At 39.1% G+C, this 27,780-nt stretch overlaps 1 protein-coding gene across 4 annotated transcripts; it reads right to left on the bottom strand.

Annotated features, from left to right (window-relative positions):
• Positions 1–42: 42 nt before the first annotated feature.
• On the bottom strand, positions 43–27,514 carry LOC104452744 (mitogen-activated protein kinase kinase kinase 1). Of its 4 annotated transcripts, none has more exons than XM_039316285.1 (9): positions 26,836–27,514; positions 6,840–6,849; positions 6,082–6,166; positions 5,826–5,888; positions 3,345–3,502; positions 2,819–2,891; positions 2,525–2,584; positions 2,314–2,424; positions 43–403 (listed from the first exon to the last, which is right to left on the bottom strand). In XM_039316285.1, exons 1-9 carry the CDS (start codon positions 27,374–27,376, stop codon positions 230–232), a joined length of 1,275 nt encoding a protein of 424 aa, XP_039172219.1. In that variant the 5' UTR covers positions 27,377–27,514; the 3' UTR covers positions 43–229. The 4 variants fall into 4 exon arrangements, with proteins under 4 accessions (XP_039172219.1, XP_039172221.1, XP_039172220.1 ...); XM_039316287.1 differs by lacking the exon at positions 26,836–27,514 and adding an exon at positions 7,590–7,673 and having other exon boundaries at positions 6,840–7,516; XM_039316286.1 differs by lacking the exon at positions 43–403 and having other exon boundaries at positions 2,072–2,424; positions 26,836–27,508.
• Positions 27,515–27,780: the final 266 nt, after the last annotated feature.

Below are 27,780 nucleotides of genomic sequence, written 5' to 3'. Positions count from 1 at the left end.
TTAGTGTAGACTGTTAAAAGTTGAATAGGTAGGCTTGGAGTGAACAGTAGAAATGTGGTAAGTTGATGAAGGTATCTTGCCATTAGCCTAAAAGAAACACTAGCAGTCTAACAACAAAAATACAAACAGAGAGTAAAATTACCTTCACAGCAATGAACTAAAAAGGGATGGCCTAGCAAAACCTTATGATCATATGTATGTTGTTGAAACGAAGTGAAGCAAAACAAGATTAAGTAGGTGTAGGTGGCTTCCTCACAAAGGGATGGTCTAGCAACTGCACTGCAGAAGGCCGATTATTCGGGTTCACTTGCAAGCATCTAAGAATTAAGTCTCGAGCGTCTCTAGATAAAGAATCAGGAACTGGAGGAGGTTCGCCCCTGCCAATTCTAAACAATGCTTGAATCTGCCACAATAAGAAAGAAAATGTAGTAGAGGCTTGTGTTAATCATAAATCCGAGGGGAACTATCACACGACAGCTGGAAAGATAGCCAAATTGAAAATTCACTAACTTCCATATCCAAAGTAACTAATCCTAGTAGAGAAGACAGCCATTTAGGTCAACAATCAGAGAAGAGCAGCGAAGGATCAACACTCGAAGGCAATGAGGGAAACACCACGGTTGATGAAGGCGAGTGACAAATCGAGAGATTGTTGACCACACAATGAAATGACGCAGCAGGCACCACGAAGCAATCAATATCAGTGCTGCTATCAGGTCTGGAGCATAGATGGCTCTCTTAGGGCGCGTTTAGTAACATTTTTGTTTAAAAATTGTTCCAGAAAACAAAATAGAAAAAAGTGTTTTGTTCCGGGAACAATTTTTGAACAAAAAAACGTGTTTGGTAAACTTGTTCCGGAAATAAAAATGAACAGAAACACGTTTGGTAAATTTGTATAATTTTTTTATTTCTTTTATTTTTAAATATTTTTATTTTATTTTTTCTGTTTTCTTTCTTATTTTTCTTATTTATTTTTCCTTTTTCTTTTTTTCTTTTGGCCGGTCGCCGGCCTCGCCATGGCCGGCGACGCCGACGAGGGGGCCCGGCGGCCTCGCCCGGCCACGGCGAGGCTTTCCGGCCCCCGAGGCCGAGCCTCGCCGTAGCCGGGCAAGGCTCGGCCTCGCCTTGGTTAGGCGAGCTCGAGCTCGCCTAGATCCGGCAAGGCTGAACTCGCCAAGCGGTCGGCGAGGCTCGGCGTCGCCAGGAGCCACCTCCCGGTGACGCCGACAGCGGTGGCCGCCACGGGCCGAGCCTCGCCGACCCCCAGGGCAAGCTCGGCCTCGGCCGACCCACAGGCGAGCTCGGCCTCGCCGGATCTAGGCGAGATCGAGCTCACCCAACCCGGCGCGAGTTGGCCTCGCCTTGGGTCGGGCGAGCTCGAGCTCGCGCGGCCAAGGCGAGGTCGAGCTTCGCTAGGGGCCGGCGATGCTCGGCCTTGCTGGGGGCCGGCAACGCTCTGGCGAGGTCACCGGCCCTCGACGGCATCGCCGGCCAGTCGAGGCCGACGACCGCCAAAGAAAAAGAAAAAGAAAAAGAAGAAGAAAAAGAGAGAAGAAAATGGAAAGTGTTCTTAAATTTTGTTCGAAACAAGAATAATTTTTTTTTTTTTTTTTGTTTTACATTCCCGATGTGTTTCTAGAATAAAAAAATAATTTTGGGACAAAAACGCAAATAAACCGTTTTGTTTCCTTTTTTTTCCTAGGAACAAAAAAACAAAAAAAAATGTTTAAAAACAAAAAAATGAAATGCAAACAAACGCAGCCTTAGTTGCTCAAGTAAAATGTGACAGTGAAAGATCGAGAGATTTTTGAGACTGAATGGTGGGGTCATATGTGTACCCCTCATTTGGTGGGATGCCGTTTACATATGTACAATATGCGATAATGTAAGCGCATGCCACCGTACACTGTAAACTTGTACTGGTAATTACAAGCATTCGACAACAATGCCAAATTACTTGAAAGAGAAAGTCAAGATTCAACTATTCAACCGACTTTTCATACCATGTTAGATAACCGTTTGCGCCAGAATCCCAAGCAACCATTAGCCATAAGTACTACGCATATCCTCCTGACACAACCATACTCTTGATAATTATCATTGAATTCTCTTTCCTCTCTTTTCTAAGTAATGCTCTTGCTCATTTTGTTTTCTTACAATGACAGCCTAATGGACTCGTTGCGACATGCGCTCAACTAAGCTAGCTCACACAAAAAGCAGCAATAACAAAAGAGTTGCGACTAGTTAGTTATTCTGACAAAACATGGATCTCAAGCGTATAAAACATAAATAGGAGGTTACTTAGTAACATACTGCTTCCAAGGGAGAATATGGAGGCTGGCCGGTTAACATCTCTAAAACAGTGCACCCTAGGCTCCATATATCAGCTGCCAACCCATAGCTTGTGTACTTTAGATTGACGACCTGCAGTTACGACCGACAAGGATGAAAAAAAATGGAAAACATATGTGCCTAACGTAGCTAATGACAGTATGTTAAAATAATTGCAGCGGAGAGTGCAAACCTCAGGTGCCATCCAAAAAGCAGATCCTTTTAAGGATTTAGCATCATTCATTTTAATGGCCTGTAGAATATACACAGAAAGTCGATATGTCATATTCAGAAAAGTAAAGGACAATACCTGTCACTTTGTGCATTTCTATAGGTGTGTTTGTCAGGGGTGCACACATATGTTTTTGTAAATGCATCTTTGTTGCTCGTGTGCACTATGCATGCGTATGTATTTGAGCATGTGCATTTGTTGCTAGGGCGGGCATGCGAGAGAGAGAGAGAGGTCACTTTCACTGATGAGACATACCTTTGCCAATCCAAAGTCTGCAAGTTTCAGAGATCCACTTGCATCAACCAGTATGTTAGCACATTTGATGTCCCTACAGAATGAAGGAACTTAAAGCATGAGAAACCAGCATGGCCGTGCGTAGGACTAATAAAAGATTAAAATTTTCATAATCATCCTCACAGTTAACAATATGCAAAATCACATTTGCACCTTCAAGCATTCACATTGTAAAATAATCTTGTTTATGCTAAATAATGCTGTACAAGGTCATAGAGTCACTTGGTTGTTTGCTGATTGTCACAACACATCTACTTCTCACAACACATTTTGGTTCAAAGATTTGACAACTCCCTTAAATCCAGAAAAGTATTTGGATAAGTAAAAGAAGTATTATCAAAAGGCGCCAAGGGTGTGCACTATGAGACAAAATATATCAGTTTCCGTGTTCTTTGTTTGGTTAGGATCTCTGTGCTTATTACAATCAGTTGTCCATCAGAAATGAAAAGTGTACTACGTGCAAAGTCAAGCATCTCTCTTATAATACCTGTGGAGCACATGCCGGTCATGAAGATACTTCAAACCATTTAGAATTTGCCTAGTGTATGAAGAGACTTGGGAATCTTTCAAGTGGTATACTTGATAAAGGGACGCAAGTGATCCTTTAGTCATGAGCTCAAGGAAAATGTAAAGCTTCTTATCATCCTGGAAGAGAAAATCCAACTCGAAAGTTTCAAATTATTTGATGGAGGAAGACAAAATGTATATAAGGCACATTGAAAACACATAGAAAATTCTTTAACACCTCCTATCACATGCAAACCGAATTGAGAACAGCACATAGAATTGATGAAAAGAGAGCCCCAAACAGAAAAATTAAGGGATGGCTCTGAAACAATGTTAGAACCCAAAAGATTAAGCTATGAGGTGGAAGGAAGCTACATGTATATAAGGCCCATTGAAACCTTATAAACAAACGATATGAGATATTTTAACAAGATACATTAGACACAATATACCAAATAGCAGATAAAATAAAACATACTACATCAGTGATGTTTACGTTTTTATTTTTTATTTTCATCGTGCTGGATGTCTAGGCCTCTTGTAACACCAAACTAATCATCGAATCATGACAACACCCTACCCACAGCAATTGGGTGCACCAAGGCAAGAGGCCCCTGGACAAGGCCCTGAGGTTGGTTACGCTTCCTCAGGTGCACTTGGTATTGAGGACCTCCTCGACAACCAATCAGTGTTCAGTGACAATCTGTTTGATGGGGTTAATTTAGTTAAAGGTTACATCAGATGAAAATCTTAAAGCAAGTTTGTGAACTTAATAAGGAAAAATAAGGCAAGAATAAATAAGACCGAGCTTTTCTTTTGCTGTCTTCCTCGTACAACACAAATATCCAAGTTATAAGTGTTCATCACGGTTTTGAGTTGCAGCAGTGCCAACAAAAACAGTTGCACAGTGCACCTGGCGGAAGAATAAGAGGTCATATTGCATTAGTCCTCATTCCCACAAAACAATGTGGTGGATTGTACGCGTACAAACCAAATTTCGCTTGACAGAAAAAATCTTTTGCATGTTTCATCTCCAAAAAGAAGTTATGTTGTGGCACTTTCTTAGAATCTGATGCTTCTTGCCAAACTTTGTCTAGCCAAAAAAAAAAAAAAAAAAAAAAAGGTACTCAAACCTTTAAGCCACCAAGATAAGAACTACTTCCATCACAATCATCAATTCCATTTTTAGTTCCCTCTACTGCAGAGGTTAAGAACTATATGATGTTGCATAAGAATGAGTGGAGCTAAATGACCCACCAGACAAGAAATGGTTGTGGAGGAACTCCACTGTTGTTACTACAGCCGTGACCAGTTATAGACAACGGAGAAATGGTTGGAATTTAGTCATGTGGACCGTCAGATTGTCAATTAAAGGATACTTGAAGATTAAATGACTTCGCTTTCTTATCCTTTGCCCCTTTTATGTTTTATTAGTTGGGGCTGCCGTTTGCCATTGTTGGAAATGATGATCCATTTTCTAGAATTTCCTAGAGTTGCTAAACTACAATCTAGAATTCTCTAGATGAAGTTTTGAATGATTAAAAATTGTGGCTGCAAATGTGCAGCATGTAAGAGAAGTCTAGAGAAGTCCATGCTTCAAGAGAAGTCTAGAACTCTAGAATGCTTCAAGAGAAGTCTAGAATTCTCTAAGATGGTTGTACTTAGTCAGTGTAAATGCCTATAAAAATGCCGTAACCCATTGATGTAAAAGAGGGTGAGAGGAGCATGAGATAATACTCCATATCTTGAAACTCCTCCACCAACACTTCCTTCAACTATTGTAAAATTATTTTATCCAACTAATGAAACTATTTCTCATATCCATGTTCTTTATCCTTTAATTATCATATCTTGTCCCTTGTCCATCCTCTACAAACTATACTATACACTTGCACATAACATCACTAATCAAAAACTATCATCAATACCACATGCTTCCACACACATTTAAATTCTAACAGCCATAAAGCATCAGATTCCTTTTTGTTAAACCTGAGAGTTTGACCTGAACCTTCAGTTTGCCAGAAAGCTATTTTGTAAACGATCCACTTCCAGGAAACAAAGGGTTGATTGATTACAAGACTGGCTCTCTTTCAAAAGGAGGAAAAAGATTACTTTCAGAGAGAGAGTTTTCATAAACTGACATCTACTCTACATATTTTCTTTACTTATATAATTACTATTGCGGGTAATAGTCAATTTATCATGAACTTTTTTGCGGTGGCAGGGGACCTAAAATGTCTGTCTCTGTTGTGAGTGGCTGTAACGATTAAAAAGCCGCAACAGCTGTGATCTTATTCAAAGGATAATTGTAGCTAATATATGCAGTGATTTTGAAGCTACCAATATATTGTGGCTGCAACCACAGCCATGTTCCCCTAAATATTTTGCTCAGCGATAACATAATTGATGCCAAAGTGAAAGATACTGCAGAAAGCAACTTAGTAAGGAGGAACCACACCTTGTCTGTGCCCAAGTATCGCACTATGTTCTCATGTTTAAACTGACTTAAAAGAGAAATTTCCTGCAAAGTAAGGACAGTATCACTAAAAAGGAAGGGAAAAGAACATCAATCGAACTCACACCAGATTTATGGTGGTATATACGAGTCTTATAGTTTAGCATGCACATCAGCTTCGCAGTTATAAGAACGAGGTAAGTCAAGTAGTCATGCCTAAGGGCCAGTTCACAAGATACAGAAAGAAACAAGCAGTTACCAGCTCAAGCTGCAATAAGCTCTGCTTGCCTTGGCTTCCTTGATCTAACAAGGAAACCTCCTTTACAGCAAAAAAGAATCCTTCGCTGTGGAAACAGAGAAGCATGAGAGAAATAGAACAAAAACCAATTCTTATAAAGAAAAGGAGATGAAAAGAAAAGAACTATTCCCATTAATATCACTGAAATAGTTCCTTAGCTTTCAGCATTTGAATTTAGAATCATCTAACATTTCTACGGGTGTTTCCCATACATACTGATTTATCACACCTTCCATTCATCAGAAAGAAAAAAAGAAGAAAAGAATTGCACGCTATTCAAGCTAGTAAAGTTGCAGAAAAACAATGGAGAACAACTAAACATACGCTATTTCTGAGATACTAAATCTTTACTTCATCAATCTGTTCAATAATCAAGAACGGTCTTCAATAAGTACCACAGCAATCATGCTAGGATTCCAATTCGAAATCATGCTAGGACTCCAATTCGAAATATGAAGATCAGGCACTTTTAGCAATTGCGTAAACATTTGTCATGTCTGTTTAAATGCCCCTTATGTCAATCAAATTGATAACAAGTTCTGCATATGTATGGCTAGCCCAAGTGTTGCTAATTCTAACCACACAATTCAACGCTCAGAAGTGCCGTCAAAACTTGAAAATGACATCGCATGGGAGATCAGCGGTTGCACTTTCCCCCATAAAATGAGTATAGCGAGAATAACTTACTGACTATCAAGAGAAAAGCAAACGAATCTTACTCGCTGATGGCTTCATAGACACTTCCAAACGACCCACTTCCCAAAAACTGGCCCTTTTCCCACTGGGTGATCCACCTTACATCATCCTCATCATCATACTCATCTTTAACGGAAGTTGACAAACAAGAGTGCCAATCCTCTCTACTTTGCGAGGTGCTTCTTTCACTAACCTTCTCGTCATCTCCATCCGACCAAACCTCTTTATTCAAAGGGCGAACAGGAGAATCCTCGTCTCCTCCAGGACCTTCTTGAGGACCAAATGACTTCAACAGATCCCAAGTGGAACTGACGTTGTCCACAACAACAGGCCGCAACTTAACTGGCGGTGGGGTAAGGACCGGAGGCCTCAATCCCCCAATTCCTTCCCCAGCAATCTCCATTGCCCAACGTTTACAAACTAGACGTACTTCAGGAAAACAAATAATGGGGCACTTGCAAAGGCTTTGAAAGCTTCAAGATGATCTTTTTTCTCTTCTGCAGGATCGGGTGGATATGGTTTCCTCTCTTCGCCAACGTAGAAGACACAAGTCAAGCGGGCGTAATTGACTTTTTTCCCTTAGGAGTTTCTCGGGAGCTCCACACAATTTTGCTAGGGAAACGACTATTTGGCTTATTCTCGCATTGAATAAGAGTTGACATTTATTCTTACTCTATGACAGAACATCTGTATTGTATACCTGCAAAAAGGTGATCTAGGCCTGGAATTTTCCTCAAAAAAATGAAACTCAAAGACATAGTAAGAGTAACTACCGTGCTACAGATCCATTTTTCTCTTCATTCTTGTGGGAACACCATTAACATAGCGGCGATGCCCTGATAAAGATTGGACGCGGGCACAACGAACCTGACCCATAAATGATCCATTCATCGGTTTATGGTGACAAGTATCTGTGCATATATCCCTTCTGTTTTTCCTATCCGAATGATCATCAGAGAGAAGCAAAGGACCTGTCATCATTTGGAGCCCGACCACAATGATCCAATCATGGGTTTATCTGTGCGTAACCGAGTCAAAACTCTTTCGCCGGAGGACTTGGTTTGCAATCAATCAACAAAAGGAGGAATCTGAATATCAAGAATTTTGACACTATCAAGGTGCTAAGAAAAGTCAATAGGCAACATGAAAAAAATCTTGTAAGTCAACCGTCATGTCCATCCCGATGCTTTAAAACATGAGACCATTAGTTTTTGGGAGACAACACTCTTCTAAAAGACACCCACCCACAAAAGAAGACGAGGCCATTCGATTAAGATGCTCCCCGAGTTTGTCTGGGGTTTCCGTTCAGCATCCAATGAAAGTACTCTCAAGGCATGAGGCAACTTTGCGAGGAGCTTCGACAACTGCAGGAAGGACAAAGCATATCTGTCCACTTTGGTTTCTCAGAGTGTCACGTCACCGTCACACTACCGAAACTTTCATGTTGATACTCCTAGATTCTTATATATTGCAAGGGAAACTGCAACTATGGTTGTTTTCATGGCATGACAATCAATTGGACACACCTCTCCCCTTTGGAAATGCCGATTAACCCATCTTGTACTGATTAACCACTATGGAAAGTTTCAGAACAACCTAGTGGAATGATTAAATATGGACAAAACTGTAGAATGTGACAAGTTTGTTAGGGAATTGGGAAACGGACCATAGACACTATAAATACATGGACCATTTGCTCCAATTTAAAAGTTTAAAGTAGGCTGTTAACGTCATGAATTTTTGGAGTAAAACAGTACAAATGTGGTAAGTTGATGAAGGTTTCTCCCCATTTGCCCAAATGAAGACCTTTAGAGCTATGAACCGAAAAGGGATGGCATGGCAAAACCTTATGACAATTTGTTTTTGTAACAAGGTCAAGCAAAACCAGAAGTAGGTGGCTTCCTCACTTCTTCACAAAGGGATGATCTAGCAACTGAGCTGCAGAAGGCCGATTCTTCGGATTTCGTCCCAAGCATCTGCAGATGAAGTCTCGAGCGTCTTTTGATTAAGATTTCAGAAGTGGAGGAAATTTGCCCTTGCGAATTTTCAACAATGGTTGCTCCTGCCGCAATAAGAACAAAAGCATAGGAGACGCTAGTGTTAATCACAAATCAAGGGGCACTAACATATGACAGCTAGATAAATCAATAAGATCTGTAGGCAAATCTAAGGGCATCGTGCTTCAGGCAATCGTTTGCATTGATCATTCTGGAATCACGGTTACTGCAGAAGTAGGAGACGTGGATGATATGTAATGGCTCACAAGGGCCAATGAGTGAATGCTTTCCAACTACTGCTAATAAAGTAAAAGTATCGATTGCTTTTTGCTCAAAATTCTTAAGTGTCCTAAATCTAACCAAAAAGTACAAGAAATGGGGCGTTAGTTGCACGATTTATGATGGCTTTGAGTAGGATAAATGTCAAATTGCACTTGTAGTAGTAATTAAAAGTATTAGATAAGAATGTCAAATTGCTTAAAGAAGAGAGCCAAGATTCAAATATTCAACTGAGTTTTCATACCATGTTAGCTAAAACATTTGCTCCAGAATCCCAACCAGCCATCAGCCATTCATACTATGAATATATTTCTACACGACCATAATCTTGGTAACCGTCATTGAATTCTCTGTCCTCTCTCTTTTCTATGTAGTGCCCTTACTCATTTTGTTTTCTTAATGACAGCCTAATGGACTCATCACAACATGTGCTCAACTTATTTAGTAATTCTGCCATAACATGGATCTCGAAAGATAAGGTTACTTAATTACATACCAGCCCAAAGTCAGAATATTGACCCACGCGTGTTAACATCTCTAAAGTAGTGTACCCAAGGCTCCAGATAGCAGCTGCCAACCCATAGCTTCTGTTGTTTACATTTTTGAAGACCTGCAGTCACAACCAATGAGGATGAAAAAGAAATGGAAATGATATGCGCTTTCTACAGCAAATGACAGCTTTAAAAAAAAAATGGCAGCGGAAGGTGCAAACCTCAGGCGCCGTCCACAAATGAGTTCCTTTGAAGGATATAGCCACATTCATTTCAGTGGCCTGAACGAAAAAACAGAGAAAGTTGATATGCTATCTTGGAAAGGTAACCATGCTTCACTTTGTGCATGTCTATAGTGCGTTTGTAATGCAAGAACACATGTATTTTTACATACATCTTTGTTGCTCAAACACATGAATTCGGATAATGATTTGTTAAATCGAATTTGTTGAAAAAGATTTTTCAGGTAGATTTTAAATTGGATAAAGAAGCTCTTTTTTGTTGGACTCCTTATAGCTGCACCAAGGAAGAAATAAAATAAAGATAAAAAGAAAAAGTGAGGATTTTCTTTTTTTTTTTCTTGTACGTGCACAAGAAGGCAGAAGAAGAATCCTCATTGGAGTTGGATCAATGAGTTGGATTTGGTGAAGCAATGGGGCCCAAAGTCTAGAGTGTTGACTTTGGCACACATAAAACCGTCTAGGTTTTTTTTCTTTCTGAAAAGGAGAGCAGCGCACGAAAAAGCAAAGAAGCCGCGCGTCCGGACGCCGCACAAGCCTTGAAAAGAGAACGCGAAGCTATACGTACTTGAAGAAAAGACACGCCCCAGCTCTTGTTTTGGTCTATGTAAAACGTTTTACTTTGAGTTTAAATGTGCGGTAATTTTGTACCTTGAATTTACATCCAAGTGAGTTATTCATTTACAAACATTTTGGATTTATGATTAAATCTAGATGTGGAAAACATTCAAATGTGTGAGCGAATTGTAAATTATGATTTTTCAATTATAGCGAATTATTTGCTATTAGTTTTTCCGTGAATATAAGTACCGATGCTTAGGCGAACCACGTAAATCTCTAATGTTTTTATTATTTCTCATTTATCTTTTTGGTGATTTTCGATTGACGTAAATTATAAGATCCTGTCATTTCCACGTATAAGCATATTTGTATACTATGAGTTCTCAGAGTGCCATTGTCACTGTCATTGTCATGCCACCGAAACTTTCATGTCGATATTCCTAGATTCTTATATATCCCAAGGGAAATTACTACTAAGATTGTTTTCATGGCGTGATGGTCCATTGCACATACCTCTTGCCTAGCAAAGGACAAATTAACCATTATGAGTAACTCACTCAATTAAAAGTTTCAAGATGATCTGGTGGAAATATTAGAGCAGACAATAAAAACATGAAGGTGTGTAAGGGAATTAGGAAATCAATTATAAACCCTATAATTATGTTTGGTAATTAGGATAAACTTTAGAATATTTTAACCTGTATTTGGTGTCGGCTCAAGACAGGATAAAGTAGGATATAAGATAAATATAGCCGAATAACATTATCCCACAAGAAATGTGGGATAATAATTGATAGAATTTTTAATATCCATAATAAGAAAGTTATTTTTCTCAAATAATAAATTTCTTAAATTAATAAAAATAAAATTATAATTCAATATAAATAATATTTGAATTTTAATACAAGAAATTCAAAATAACAAGAAATAACAATTTAGTTTTTTAATTCAATTTTTTTATATATACGAATTTAATTTAATTTTATAATATAAATTCAATATATTAATATTGATAGATTTATATTTATTATATATTTTTGGTATTTTAGTATTTTAGGTATATTAGTACACTTTACTATTTAATGAAATTTTATTAGAGAATGATGGAAGGGGAAAAATGGAAGTAAAAAGAAAAAAATCAAAAAGAAAGGAAAAATAAAAATAAAAAAGCACATAAACATAAAGTAAGCAAAAGTGTCGTGAGAGATTTTTGTTATTTTTGTTTGTGCACTTTTTTTATTCACTTATACTTGATATGCCGTTTATACCAAATAATATACATGATATGATATGAATATATTTAATTTATTACAATCGTTCACCATACATTAAATAAAATTTCATATCATATTTTATCAAATTCTACCATAGTTAGAAATCCGGACAACCAAACATGGTCTACAAATGCATGGACCATTTGCTCCAAATTTAGAGATTTAGTGTAGACTGTTAAATAGGTAGGTTTGGAGTATTCATGAGAAATATAGTAAGTTGATAAAGGTATCTTTCCATTAGCCCAAAAGAAGAATACTCCAACTAGCAATCTAACAACAAAACTACAAACAGAGAGAGTAAAATTACCTTCACAGCTATGAACCAAGAAGGGATGGCCTAGCAAAACCTTATGACGACATGTTGTTGAAACAAGGTGAAGCAAAACCAGAAGAAGTAGGCGGCTTCCTCACAAGGGGATGGTCTAGCAACAGCGCTGCCGAAGGCCGATTATTCGGGTTTACTCGTAAGCATCTAAGAATTAAGTCTCGAGCGTCTCTTTATAAAGAATCAGGAACTGGAGAAGGTTCGCCCTTGCCAATTCTGAGCAATGCTCGCATCTGCCACAATAAGAAACAAAACGTGGAAGAGGCTGGTATTAATCATAAACCCAAGGGGATTTAACATATGACAGCTGGATAAACCAATAAGATCTGCAGACAAATCTAAGCGCGTCATGCTTCAGGCGATCATCTGCCATGTTAACAATTCACACGGACCAACTACGTAAATGTTTTCCAACTACTCCAAATTAAACATAAGCATCTATTCCTTTTTGCTCGAAACTTTTAAGAGTCCTGATCTTAACAAAGGAGCAAAAAGAAAGGAGGCATTACTTATATGTTTTACGATGGCTTTGACAAGGACGGCATTATTTTTTCTCCTTTATACTAAATAAAATCCAAATATAAGCACAAAAGCAGTACAACCTTCAAAATTACTCAGAAGACGAGAGCACTCCAATCCATTCTACCGAAAAAAAGGGGGTCTCCAAGTTGTCGTGCCTAAAAAGGGATAACATTATGAGGTGATTTACTGGCTAGAGCCAGTAATTACCATCCCTTAAGAAAACTTACTACGTGTATGGAGAAGTTGCCAACTTGACATAAGGCATGAATATTCTCATAATATTTGAAACCAAATTAAAAATTCACTAGGTCTGAGTTCATTTCGTGGAAGGCAATTTCCACAAAATATATATATATATATATATATATATATATATATATATATATTTTTTTTTTTTCGGATTTTCTAGCAATCATTTCATGGAAAATAAAGTGGTCTGGACCAACGGAAAATAATCTTTTTAATTAAGAGAAAATGTTTCCACTTTTCAAGTAGGGAAAACATTTTCTTACTTTCTCATATCTCACACCCTTGCTAACCTTCTTTTCTTTTTTAAAAAAAAAATGAATTTTAATCATTTTTTTTTTTTTTTTTTTTTTTTCTTTTTCCAAGCCGTCGGCCATGCCAACGACGAGTGACCGGCCACAGGTGAGCTTGAGCTAGCCACGCACTAGATAGGCAAGCGTAAGCCCCTAGCTTGTTGATGTGGCGAGGCCCAAGGCTGGCAATCTTGAGGATTGAGGCTCGCTCGGTTGGCGAGTGCAAGCCTTTGGCGAGCGGTGAGCTCGCCTTTGGCTGTTCACCATGGTTGGCAATCAACCAAAGAAAGAGGAAAAAAAATAATAGGGAAAAATTAAAAAAGTAGAAAGAAAATTTAAAAATAAAAATAATTAAACTTTGATTTTTAAAGAATATTCACAAGAAAATAAAAAATATTATTAAAAAAATTACACAAAGGGAAATCCAATTGAATTTCACACCAAACGGTTGAAAAATATTAGGAAAATTTTAAATAAGGACCCAAAGTGAGCTCATTTTCTCAAATAAGGACCCAAAGTAGTCGTTGTCCCAAATAAGGATCTGAAGTGGCTAACAAGTCTCAAATAGGGACCTGAACCCGCCGGCCGGTGAGCGTGTGGTATTTCCGGTGGCCGGAGCATGGGCAATTTTGTCCACAAAAATATTGATAGAATTTGACAAACCCTAAAAAACAAAACCCTTCGTACTCTTCTCACTCCTCCCTTCTCACTCTCAACCCCCCACCCCTCCTTCATGGCGTCGCCGTCTTCACGCCGGCTCCCGCCGACCCTCCTCCGCTCCGCCGCCCTCCGCCGATCGCCGTCGCGCCCACCTCCTCCTCCAACCCCAAATCCGCCCCCTTCTTCACCCCCTCCTCCGCCCCCGCCACCACCACTACTAGCACCGCCCCTCCCCCATGGCTACCTCCTCACCCGCGTTGCCCACTACTCCACCTCCGCCGCCGCATCGCCCCCCTCCTCCCCCGTCGCCGCGCCAAGGGCGCCGGGAAGGGTAGGATCACCGATGAGTTCACCGGCGCCGGCGTGATCGAGCAGGTGTGCCAGGTGATCGGGCCGTGGTCGACGTGCGGTTCGACGAGGGCTTGCCCCCGATCTTGACGGCCCGGAGGTGTTCGACAACTCGATCAGGCTCGTGTTGGAGGTGGCCCAACACCTGGCGAGAACATGGTCGGACCATCGCCATGGACGGAACCGAAGGGCTGGTGCGTGGTTAGCGCGTGCTCGGCACTCGGCTCCCCGAGTTTCAAAGGTACGTGCCCTCCTTTTCTCTCTATCTCTCTCTCGCTTGGGTTCGTGGAAGTGGATTTGAATTGTGCCCAAGATGTGGGTACTCGAGATGGAGATGTTCTTTGTCTCATGGTTGAGTCCGTGGAAGTGGATTCGAATTGCCCGAGATGTGGATACTCGAGATGGAGATGTTCTTTCTCTCATGGTTTGGTCCGTGAAAGTGGATTCGAATTATGCTCGAGATGTGGGTACTTGAGATGAAGATGTCCTCTGTCTTGGGTGGATTCGAATTGTGCTCGAGATTGAGATGTTTGTGAAATACTCTGTATTACTTTCTTACCTCTGTTTCCTTTTTTTATTGAACTTGTTTCGGGGACTGAAAGTCATTCGGTTCTTGTAAACTTGAAGAAAAAGGTAATGCAAAAACTTCACATTCTCTCCTTTCTACGAGTCTGCTAGATATACCTTGAAGAACTTACGCAAATCTTATAGTTCATCTACCCTTTACTTGTAGGTAATGTAGGCACTTTAATTGTACTACCGTTAACCCATCAAAAATAGGAATCAATTTATCCCTCTTTTTTGCTTTCAAATCTCTGTAAGGAATTGATGGTTCCAGAGTTGAAAATGTGATGGAATCTATTCATATTGCTATGTTGCACGAGATGTATCCGCCATGGTTCCTGATGGTAGAGGCTTCTTGTGGACTAGATTGTGCTTTCATATTCAGGGTTTTTATGTTGGTTACTTATAAATTTGTCCATCTTGTTGCTTTCTTGTCAAAGAGGACTTTGTGGAAGTAGTGAGTTCTTTGATGCTTGTCGTCGCTTGGGTAGTGAAAATCAAGGTCATAACCAAAGATGAATTATTCTACCAAATTCATTTTTTTGTTTGCCAATTATAGATGGTTCAAATCACCTCTTGCATTCAAGCATGCTTAATGCTTTTTTTTCTACTGCTTCCTCTTTTTTGTTCACGCTTTCTTTATTCGATGTTAAAAAAAATTGTCTAGCAAGAACAAAGTTGAAGGACTTCTTGGCCACAATGAGGTCTTCCCCTCACTTTCAATCAAAGATTGCTACAATTGGGTCCTAAACTTCGCCACGATGTTGAGGAGTATGCAAAGCAATTTCCTACAATCGAGTTCGAGAAAATGGCAATGAAGTACAAGAACAGAGGGACAAATCATGGATTAGTGTGGTACAAAATCAATTATGATGTAGAAGTGCTGCTGCAGATACAAATTTTGATGTCAAGAAAGTCTGTATCGTGATCTCCCTATGTGAAACTAAAAAGGATACTGTAAAGATGGAAATTTGTAATTCTCTCTTTCCTTATTGCACCATGAGAACATGTTAACTGAGAAACTCAAGTTGTACACTTGCATTTCCTTGGGCTTCAATGGACAGAGAAGTTTATTTCTGCTACGGTGATGAGTCTTATATGATAAGTTGATGAAGCATTAATATCAAAAGATTCCCCGAAACAGCCCAGTCTAGTGACATAGTCTATATTCTACAATTAAATGATTATCATGCAAGGCTTTGATTTCATACATGATGCAAGGGATGTACGAAAAAATGAAAAAGGTGCAAAATTATGTTGTCTAAAGCTTGGACGTGATGTCTAAATGGCCATTGACAGATCAAGTTCAGTGGGCAGAGAAATTGACGTCCATGGACTAATGAGCTTCGACTTATTCTCTAAGAACATAATGGTATTTCTAACTTGGAAAAACATAGCCAGGGGTATTACTTCAATTTGAGTTGGACTAATGAGCTTCAACTTATTCTCTAAGAACATAATGGTATTTCTAACTTGGAAAAACATAGCCAGGGGTATTACTTCAATTTGAGTTGGACTAATGAGCTTCGACTTATTCTCTAAGAACATAATGGTATTTCTAACTTGGAAAAACATAGCCAAGGGTATTACTTCAATTTGAGTTTGGGAACCCAGTTTAGCCAAAGTTCAAGCAACAAGGAAGTCGTGTTTCCAGCGCGCTAAATGGAGTCAAATGATATCAATAGATTCCATAATTCTATCAAATAGATAGATATGCAGCAAAGGGTAAAAGCATCATAGATATTAGGAACATAAAACTTAGATACATCAATCACGAGACTACAAGATGTGTGGTCCTCCTTGAAGACCATGAAACACGGCCTATATGATGGAAAAATAAATATCCCACGAAAGAAATCTTCCTAACGAAGTAGACCTATACATATTTATACTTTAAAATGCTCCCTAATAGACCAAAATAGACCCATCCACATCAACTAACAAGAAGAGAAATTGTGTTGTTGGTCCTGCGTTTCTCCAAAAAAAAATTGCTCATCTACCACTGCTTTCAAGTTGAGATCCTTACATCCTCCTCTTTACCTACGATTGAATCAAAAATAAATAAATTAGTCAAAAGAAGTAAGGTGCAAATAAGAACACTTCTAGGACAAAGTCAAGGGTAAATGGATACTTGCATCTTTGTCCTTCCTATAGATGTTGACGAGCTTGAGATGTTACCAAAAGTTGAAGCAAGAAATTCAACTATCTCAGGTTGTGATTCTAATGGGCTAAAGGGGCTGAAGATGCTACAAGGGCTGAAGATGCCGATGCTACCGTTGTCGTTGCCGCTGTCATCGATACTATTGATGGATTATTGCAATGATACCTGTTATGGCCTATGCCGCCACATTTCCCACAAGTGATTGTAGTATTTTGTCTCTTCAACTTTGTTCCCTCGGGCTCTTGCACAACTTTCTTCTTTCTTGTCCCTTGCGTCAATGATGCTTTTGTTGAAACTTTCACACCAATTATTCAATGAAATATCACATTTTGAGCTTGTCCTGAAGTAGGACTTGCTCCATTGCACCGGAGGCCTTTGAGACAACCATTCATAAGCTTTCTTATTAATTGCCTTCAGCTCTTCCATTGCCAAGTCAAAATCACATACTCTAGTCGCCATGGCAGCCTTCCAAAGGAGCTTTTTAAGTTCTACCCCTCTGTGATGTAGCTTGAAGTTTTCATAAAGATGCCTTAAGCAAAATCTATGTTTCACTTCAGGCATTAGATTTGCTAGTGCTTACACCAATCCCTTCTGTTTGTCACATAAGAAAGTCCAGTACTTTGAATTTTCAGGGTCGGTAATCCCCAAGTCTTCTATAATCAAACTAATAAACCAATGCCATGTCTTATATGTTTCTTGTCTGACAACTGCCCATGCAAAGGGATACATTTGATTGTTGCCATCTATGCCCACCGCTGCTAGAAGTATACCCTTGTAGCCTGATGACAAATGGCAACCATCAAAACCTACAAAGTGCCTACATCCTTCTACAAAGCCCCTCCTTAATGCATCCAGACAAATATAGACTGCCTTAAACTTGTATCGGTCTTGATATTGCTCGGTTTTGATTATACACGTGGATCCCGGGTTGGCATCAAGAAGTGCTTGACAATAGCTCCTAAGCATCCGAAATTGCTCTTCCTCATTCCCAGTAATCATACTCATTGCCGTTGCCCTAGCTCTATAAACCATTGTCCTCGACAACTTTAAAACATTCTCGAGACTCCATTGTTTTTTTCATTGAAGCACCTGGCCATGTAGGATTGTTTCTCAACCTATCACAAGTACTTGTTTGCCAACCATTTAGTGCTTATTTAAGGAACATGTAGAGCTCTATTACATGTATGTATGGAGTTAAAGGTTTTGACTTGTAAAGTATGCTCCCTTTGCACTTTGGAAGCATATATAAGCCAATCACAACCATTAGAACACACTGCCCTCAATTTATTAGGTGTATTCTTAACAAACCTCACCTTTCTCCCATTTTTTATGGCATGGTTCCTAACGGCCTTTCTAAACTCCTTAGCATTGCTAAAGCACATTCCTAACTTGAAGACAGGATTTTCCATATCAACCTCAGCATTAAACTCGGGATGTGTATACTCATTTTCGCCATTCATATTCAAGAAATCTACATTGTCGGCTAACACATCTACATACTGACTGATGTCTCCAACCTCCATATCCCTCTCCATTGAACCATCACTGTTAGCACAACTTACATTTCTCATGTATAACTCGTCAAGATCAACAAAGGCGAACCCATCTTCTCTAGCAACGCCATCATACCCACCATCATATATTGAATAGTTTAGTTCTTCACATCCCTCAACTGGTGCAAAATGAAGCAAAAATAAAGTCAATATATTTCCATGCAAAACGTACACCAGGAAAAAACAAAACAAAAATAGTAAACAATTGCAATAAAATTGTACCATGCTTTGATTAATGAAAGAAAACTAGGCACACTAGTGACTATATACCACTCTTTTATTGGATACCGTTTGTCAAAATATTGTGCATTATGGAGTTAAAATGTTTTCGATGTTGCCATAAATTTCACCCTAGGCGAGCCAACCACGGTGACCCGAGAACCAAACTTAGAGATATATACCATAAGGAAAAGAAAACTGATCCCATTCAAAGCATTTCTTAGGCTCATATGTTATCGGCTTGAAAATTATGGAAACGACTACTAAGTTTAGTCGACTCAACTTTTGTCTGAATTCTCTCTTTCTCGTTCAACAAACAAGGCTGAAAACACAATCCTATAAAGAAGACTTAATTGCAATGCATCTTGACACAAAGATTAAATAGTCTTCATATTAATAACTTGAGAAGAAGGAACTTCTAACAAGTAATCTAACAAATTGCTGCTTTAGAAGTTACATCCAGTGCACCAAAAATGCAGAAAACAAGACACCTCCAGTTCCTAATAAGTAGTGCGCACAAAAATTATTGGAAACAAGATGCCCTCATGCTCGACTGTAAACTCATGTGCACATAGACTCAAATTGATTTTGTCTCAACGTGTTTCCACCAAATTTCGTCCTCTAAATACTTTCTATCAGAGTACCCATATCAAAGTAATTATAGCTTTTTTTTTTTAAATGTCTATCTACTTTCCCTATGAGAATCTATGTGGGCTTTTAAATTCCATGACAGGCCGTGAGTTCCAACCATCAACGACAAAATATAAACCAGAAAAAGACAAAAAGAAAGTATAAAAAAATCGCAAAACAGGGACCACCATCGCAACATGTAGGACCCCAACAGCAGTAATATCTAATTAGAAATCCATCGTGGACACAACTCATATGCATTTTGTCGGACAAAAGAGACATAAACTCAGAAATCCAACAAAACAAGCAAAAAGAACACCATAAAACAAAAGAATTCGTCCTACCATCACCATCCTCACTGCCATCTGTGTGATATTCCACCACATGCCCGCGCCTTGTCGACATGTTGCTTCGACAAGTTACAACCACTTTGAACGAACGAAGGATCGATTGCACCAATTTGAACGAAACGGAGTGTGAATCAAAGTGTATGGCAAAGCTAGGAAAGGATAATGAAGAATCGAGATCCTTGTGTTACACACGAGTGTCTCAATAACAAAAAGATGGCTTTACTCGAGATTTTTTTTTCTTCGTTGGAAAGAAACGAAGACAGAAAACAAAAGAAGAAGATGTGAAAAAACGAAGGTAGGGATTTTGTTTTGTGTTTCAATTCGTGTTCCATTAATAGAAAATTTCAGTGCTCCAAGCAAAAGAGGACAAAGAACGGAGAAGATGAAGAGAAGAAGAAAGGAGAACGTGAAGAGGTTTTTTTTAGGTCAAAAGACATGAAGAGTTTGGGGGTTTGTTTTTAGGGTTTGTCAAATTCTATTAATATTTTTTGTGGACAAAATTGCCCATACTCCGGCCACCGGAAATATTACACGCTCGCCGGCTGGTGGGGTTCAGGTCCTTATTTGAGACTTATTAGCCACTTCAGATCCTTATTTGGGACAACGATTATTTTTGGGTCATTATTTGAGAAAATAGGCTCACTTTGGATCCTTATTTGAGATTTTCCCAAAATATTATCATTTTTTAATATTTTTAGAAAATATTATTACAAATGTAATATTTTCGCGAAACGAGCGAGCGAAACTTTTCCGTATCCAAAGTAACTAATCCTAGTAGAGAAAACAGCCATTTTGGCCGACGATCAGAGAAGAGCAGCGAAGGGTCAACACTCGAAGGCAATTAGGGAAACACGATGGCTGTCGAAGCCTAGTGACAAATCAGAGGACAACCGCACCATGAAATGACGCAGCAGGGACCACGAAGCAGTCAATATCAGTGCTGCTCTCAGGACTGGAGCAGATATGCCCCTCTTAGCGTAAAATATGGATTCGAAAAGTCAAAAAAAGGGTAATGTAAAAAAAAAAACATAACAAAGAAATTGTTGACTCGGTCAACGAAGTCGTAAGTGAGCGCTCGGTTTAAAAGAAGACCGAGAGCTCCCCCGACCCAAAACAGGGAAAGGAGGGAGAGAAAAAAAAAAGAAAAACAAGAAAATGGGAAAAGAAGATTTTATGCGTATCTATTAAGGAGACCTGGCCAAGCCAATTTGACTCCGTATCACAACGCCCAATAAGTGTTCGTACACCTCTTCTTCTGGTCAAAGTAATTTCTCAGAGTGAGGTCACATATTTTAAGTTTTGTGAGATTTGAGCTGTGGGTCTAATTTTTGAGATGCTGAGTCATGGAATTTTATGGAAATGGTAGATTATGTTGTTTTAGAGTTGTGGGGTTTGATGGAGGTTGATTTGAAGCAACGGCCTAGTCAGAGTAAAATTTTGGGGTTCGCGTTCAAGTTTTGCATCGTTAAGTTTGAGTAATCGCTTTGACTAAGCAGTTTGTTACCGCATAAAAGTCATTTTGTTGGCGTTTAGGCATAGTTTAGCCGTTTTGTAGTTGAGGTAGGGTTTTATTTGGTTTTAACGTTGATTCTTGTTTAGTTGTTAAGATCACAAGTTCGTTCACTTGTTTAGTCACTCATTATTTGGTCGTAGGCATTGCCAGGTATGGAGGAGGTTGTAGATTGATGTTGATGTTTAATATCGCTATGAGTCCATTGAGGTGCTTATGAGCACACGCATAGTAGTTTAGGATAGATATCCTTGTGGACTAGCCATCCGCAATATAGGTGGAGACTTTGTCAAGAGGGGAGATGGTCGCCTTGTCATTGGGTGTTTTGTGTGACAATGGTTGATATTTAAACACAAAATTGGCTAATGGAATAGACTATTGACGTATGATGCAATACAAACTTATCAATAGAATGGATCATTGACGTATGATTTTGACAAGATTGATTAATTAATTGGACCATAGATACTTGTTTATGATATTTTTGTATGGATATTTATGTTATGAATATAGCTATATTGAAGCATACGAAACTTATTCTTTTATTATAAATTTGTTATATTCCAGATTTGAGTTAAAAGTTTAGTGCAGACTGCTAAAAGTTGAATAGGTAGGCTTGAAGTGAACAGTAGAAATGTGGTATCTTGCCATTAGCCTAAAAGAAAGACTAGCAGTCTAACAACAAAAATACAAACAGAGTAAAAATTACCTTCACAGCAATGAACTAAAAAGGGATGGCCTAGCAAAACCCTCTGACCATATGTTGTTGAAACGAAGTGAAGCAAAACAAGATTAAGTAAGTGTAGGTGGCTTCCTCACAAAGGGATGGTCTAGCAACTGCGCTGCAGAAGGCCGATTATTCGGGTTTACTTGCAAGCATCTAAGAATTAAGTCTCGAGCGTCTCTTGATAAAGAATCAGGAACTGGAGGAGGTTCGCCTCTGCCAATTCTAAACAATGCTTGCATCTGCCACAATAAGAAAGAAAACGTAGTAGAGGCTTGAGTTAATCATAAATCCGAGGGGAACTAACACATGACAGCTGGGAAGATAGCCAAATTGAAAATTCACGAACTTCCATATCCAAAGTAACTAATCCTAGTAGAGAAGACAGCCATTTAGGTCAATGATCAGGGAAGAGCAGCGAAGGGTCAACACTCGAAGGCAATGAGAAACACCATGGTTGATGAAGGCGAGTGACAAATCGAGAGATTGTTGACTACACAGCAGGGACCACGAAGCAATCGATATCAGTGCTGCTCTCAGGACTGGAGCATAGATGGCTCTCTTAGTTGCTCAAGTACCATGTGACAGTGAAAGATCGAGAGATTGTTGAGACTGAATGGTGGGGTCATATGTGCACCCCTCATTTGGCGGGATGCTGTTTACATATGTACAATATGCGATTATACAAGCACATGCCACCGTACACTGTAAACTTGTACTAGTAATTACAAGCATTCAACAACAATGCCAAATTACTTGAAAGAGAGTCAAGATTCAACTATTCAACTGAGTTTTCATACAATGTTAGATAACCGTTTGCTCCAGAATCCGAAGCAACCATTGGCCATAAATACTATGCATATCCTCTTGCCACAACCATACTCTTGATAATTATCATTGAATTCTCTGTCCTCTCCTTTCTAAGTAATGCTCTTAGTCATTTTGTTTTCTTACAATGACGGCCTAATGCACTCGTCAAGACATGCACTCAACTAAGCTAGCTCAGACAAAAAGCAGCAATAACAAAAGAGCTGCAACTAGTTAGTTATTCTGGCAAAATATGGATCTCAAGCATATAAAACATAAATAGAAGGTTGCTTAGTAACATACTGCTTCTAAGGGTGAATATGGAGGCTGGCGGGTTAACATCTCTAAAACAGTGCACCCTAGGCTCCATATATCAGCCGCTAACCCATAGCTTCTGAACTTTGGATTGACGACCTGCAGTTACGACCAACAAGGATGAAAAAAATGGAAAAGATATGCGCCTAATGTAGCTAATGACAGTATGTTAAAATAATGACAGTATGTTAAAATAATGGCAGCAGAGAGTGCAAACCTCAGGTGCCATCCAAAAAGCAGATCCGTTCAAGGATTTAGCATCATTCATTCTAAAGGCCTGTAGAATATACACAGAAAGTCGATATGTCATATTCAGAAAAGTAAAGGATAATACCTGTCACTTTGTGCATTTGTATACGTGTGCTTGTCAGGTGTGCACACATATGTTTTTGTAAATGCATCTTTGTTGCTCATGCGCACTGTGCATGCGTATGTATTTGAGCACGTGCGTTTGTTGTTAGCGCACGCGTGCGAGAGAGAGAGAGAGAGAGAGAGAGAAGTCACTTCACTGATGAGACATACCTTTGCCAATCCAAAGCCTGCAAGTTTCACAGATCCACTTGCATCAATCAGTATGTTAGCACATTTGATATCCCTACAGAATGAAGGAACTTAAAGCTAAGAAACCAGCATGGCTGTGCGTAGGACTAATAAAAGATTAAAATTTTCATACTCATCCTCAGAGTAAAAAATATTGCAAACTTACATTTCCACCTTCAAGCATTCACATTGTAAAATAATCTTGTCTATGCTAGATAATGCTGTACAAGGTCATAGAGTTGCTTTGTGTTTGCTGACTATCACGACAAATCTACTTCTCATAAATCCACATTTTGGTTCAAAGATTTGACAACTCCCTTAAATCCAGAAAAGTATTTGGATAAGTAGAAGTATTATCAAAAGGCACCAAGGTTGTGCCCCATGGCACAAACTATATAAGTTTCCGTGTACTTTGTTTGGTTAGGATCTCTGTCCTTATCAAAATCAATCATCCATCAGAAATGAAAAGTGTACAACATGCAAAGTAAAGCATCTCTCCTATACCTGTGGAGCACATTCCGGTCATGAAGATACTTCAAACCATTTAGAATTTGCCTAGTGTATGCAGAGACTTGGGAATCTCTCAAGTTGTATTTGTGATAAATGGTTGCAAGTGAACCTTTGTTCATGAGCTCAAAGAAAATGTAAAGCTTCTTATCATCCTGGAAGAGAAAAGTCCAACCCAAAAATTTCAAATTATTAGGAGGAAGACAAACATGTATATGAGGCACATTGAAAACACAGGGAATACTTTAACACCTCCTATCACATGCAAACCGAACTGAGAACAGCACATAGAATTGATGAAAAGAGAGCCACAAACAGAAAGAAATTAAGGGATGGCTCTAAAACAATGTTAGAACCCAAAAGATTAAGTTATGAGGAAGAAGGAGGCTTCATGTATATAAGGCCCATCGAAACCTTATAAACAAATGATAGGAGATATTTTAACAAGATACATTAGCCACAATATACCAAATAGCAAATAAAGTAAAACATACTACACCAGTAATGTTTGCGCTTTTTTCATTAATTGTACTAGATGTCTAGGCCTCTTATGACACCAAACTCATCATCGGATCATGACGACACCCTACCCACAGCAATCGGGTCTACCAAGGCAAGAGGACCCTAGACGAGGCCCTGAGGTTGATTACGCTTCCTAAAGTGCACTTTGGTATTGAGGACCTCCTCGACGACCGATCAGTGTTCAGTGACAATCTGTTTGATGGGGGTAAATTGAGTAGAAGTTTGCATCAAATGAAAATTTTAAAGCAATTTTGTGAACTTAACAAGGAAAAATAAGGCAAGACCGAATAAGCGATAATCATGGTTTTGAGTTGCAGAAGTGTCAGCATAAACAGTTGCACATTTCACCCGGCGGAAGAATTAAGAGGTCATATTGCATTAGTCCCTCATTCTCACAAAATAATGTGGTGGATTGTAGGCTACAAACCACATTTTTTTGACAGCAACAATCCTTTGCATGTTTCATCTCCAAAAAGAAGCTAATGTCATGGCACTTTCTTAGAATATGATGCTTCTTGCCAAACTATGTCTAGGGAAAAAATGAAAGGTACTCAAAACATTTAAGCCACCAAGACAGGAACTACTTCCCTCATGATCAACAATTCCACTTTTAGTTCCCTCTACTATAGAGGTTAAGAACTATATGATGTTGCACAAGGATGAGTGGAACTAAATGACACACTGGACAAGAATAGATGGAGAAAATCAGCTAGTGGAGGAACTCCATTGTCGTTACCACAGCCACGACCAGTTATAGACAAGGGAGAAATGGTTGGAAATTAGTCATGTGGACCATCAGAGGATACTTGAAGATTAAATGACTTCGCTTTCTTATCCTTTTCCCCCTTTTGTTCTATTAGTCGGGGCTGCCATTTGCCAGAAAGTGTCGGATTCCTTTTTATTAAACCCAAGAGTTTGACCTGAATCTTCAGTTTGCCAGAAAGCTATTTTGTAAATCATCCACTTCCAGAAAACAAAGGGTTGATTGATTACAAGAGAGGCTCTCTTTCAAAAGGAGGAAAAAATTTACTTTCATAGAGAGAGAGAGAATTTTCATAAACTGACATCTACTCTACATATTTCCTTCACTCATATAATTACTATTGCGGGTAATAGTCAATTCATCACAAACTTTTTTTGTGGTGAGAGGGGGACCTAAAATGTCTGTCTCTGTTGCGAGTGGCTGTAACAGCTAAAAAGCCGCAACAGCTGTGAGCTTATTCAAGGATAATTGCAGCTAATATATGCAGTGGTTATGAACCTACCACTATATTGTGGCTGCAATCACAGCCATGTTCCCCTAAATATTTTGTTCAGCGATAACATAATTGATGCCAAAATGAAAGATAGTGCAGAAAGAAACTTAATAAGGAGGAACCACACCTTGTCTGTGCCAAAGTATTGCACTAAGTTCTCATGTTCAAACTGACTAAAAAGAGAAATTTCCTGAAAAGAAAGGACAGTATCATTAGAAAGGAAGAGAAAAGAACATCTATTGAACTCACACCAGATTTATGGTGGTATATACGGCACTCTTATAAATACTTTAGCATATACATCAGCTTGGCAGTTATAAGAACGAGTAACTCAAATAGTAATGCCTAAGGGCCAGTTCACAAGATACAGAAAGAAACAGGCAATTACCTGCTCAAGCTGCAATAATCTCTGCTTGCCTTGGCTTCCTTGATCTAACAAGGAAACCTCCTTTATAACCACAAAGAATCCATCACTGTGGAAACAGAGAAGCACGAGAGAGACAAATATAACATAAATACCAATTCTTATAAAGAAAAAGAGAGGAGAAAAAAAAAAAAAAAGCTATTCTCATCAATATCACTAAAATAGTTCCTTAGCTTTCAGCATTTGAATTTAGAATCATCAAATGGTTTCTGAAGCATATTTCCCATACATGCTGATTTATCACACTATCCATTCGTCAAAAGGAAAAAAAGAAAAAAGAATCGCATGCTATTCAAGCTAGTAAAGTTGCAGAAAAACAATGGAGAACTAAATATACCCAATTTTTGAAATATTAGATCTTTACTTCATCAATACATTCAATAATCAAGAATGGTCTTTAACAAGTGTCATACCAATCATGCTAGAACTCCAATTCCAAATATGAAGATCAAACACTTTAAGCAGTTGGGTAAACGTTTGTGATGTCTGTTTAAATGAGCGTTACGTCAACCAAATGATAACATGTTACGACTAGCTCAATTGTTCCTAATTCTAACCACAGCAGTGCTCAGAAGTGCCATAAAAAGCTTCAAATGACATCACAATGGGAGAACAGCAACTGCAATTTTCCCCACAAAATGCGTACAGCGAGTAAATCACTGATTATAAAGAGAAAAGCAAAGGAATCTTACTGGCAGAAGCCTTCATAGACACTTCCAAACGACCCACTTCCCAAAAATAGGCCCTTGTCCCATGAAGTGATCCTTTGTATGAAACTCCGACTGGCAGAGAGGGTGTTCCCCGCATCATCCTTACTCCCACTGGCAGGGAGGGTGTTCCCCACGTCATCCTTATCATCACACTCCTCATCTCTTAAAGAAGTTGACAAACAAGAGTGCCAATCATCCATACCTTGCGAAGTGCTTCTTTCACTAACCTTCTCGTCATCTCCATCCGACCAATCCTCTTTATTCAAAGGGCGAACAGGAGAATCCTCGTCTCCTCCAGGACCTTCTTGATTCAAAGGGCGAACAGGAGAATCCTCGTCTCCTCCAGGACCTTCTTGATTCAAAGGGCGAACAGGAGAATCCTCATCTCCTCCAGGACCTTCTTGAGGACCGAATGACTTCAACAGATCCGAAGTGGAACTGACTTTGTCCACAACAACAGGCCGCAACTTAACTGACGGCGGGGAAAGGACCGTAGGCCTCCCTCCCCCAATTCCTCCCCCAGCAATCTCCATTGCCCAATGTTTACAAACTGGACGTACTTCAGAGAAAAAAAAGGGGCACGTGCAAAGGCTTTGAAAGCTTCAAGATTATCTCTTTCTCTTCTGCAGGATCGGGAGGATATGACCTCATATTCGCCAAGGTCGAAGACGAAGTCAAGCGGGCGAAATTTGACTTCTTCTTTCCCTTCGGAGTTTCACTGCAGCTTCGCACAATTTTGCTTGGAAAACCACTGTAAGGTTTATTCCCGCGTTAAATAAGATTTAACATTGGGTTAATATCCAAAAACCTCAAACTAGTACATATGATAAATTTTCCTCAAACTATTTTTTTAATCACCAAGAACCTCAAACTTATATACATTTGACAAATTTACCCTAAACTGGTATGTGACAAACTTACCCTTTATTAATCTTCG

The sequence above is a fragment of the Eucalyptus grandis genome, chromosome 7 (assembly GCF_016545825.1).
Source record: "Eucalyptus grandis isolate ANBG69807.140 chromosome 7, ASM1654582v1, whole genome shotgun sequence".
Classification (NCBI taxonomy): Eukaryota; Viridiplantae; Streptophyta; class Magnoliopsida; order Myrtales; family Myrtaceae; genus Eucalyptus; species Eucalyptus grandis.
The sequence above is the reverse complement of the archived record's forward strand: the minus strand, read 5'-3'. Positions and strand labels throughout refer to the sequence as shown.

Coding starts and splice junctions, on each gene's coding strand:
- LOC104452744 (XM_039316285.1), bottom strand. CDS start 27,376: ATGGAGATTGCTGGGGGAGGAATTGGGGGAGGGAGGCCTACGGTCCTT. Junction 2,585..2,818: donor CAGACTTTGGATTGGCAAAG/GTATGTCTCATC, acceptor TATATTCTACAG/GCCATTAAAATGAATGATGC. Junction 2,425..2,524: donor CTTTTTGGATGGCACCTGAG/GTTTGCACTCTC, acceptor TCGTAACTGCAG/GTCGTCAATCTAAAGTACAC.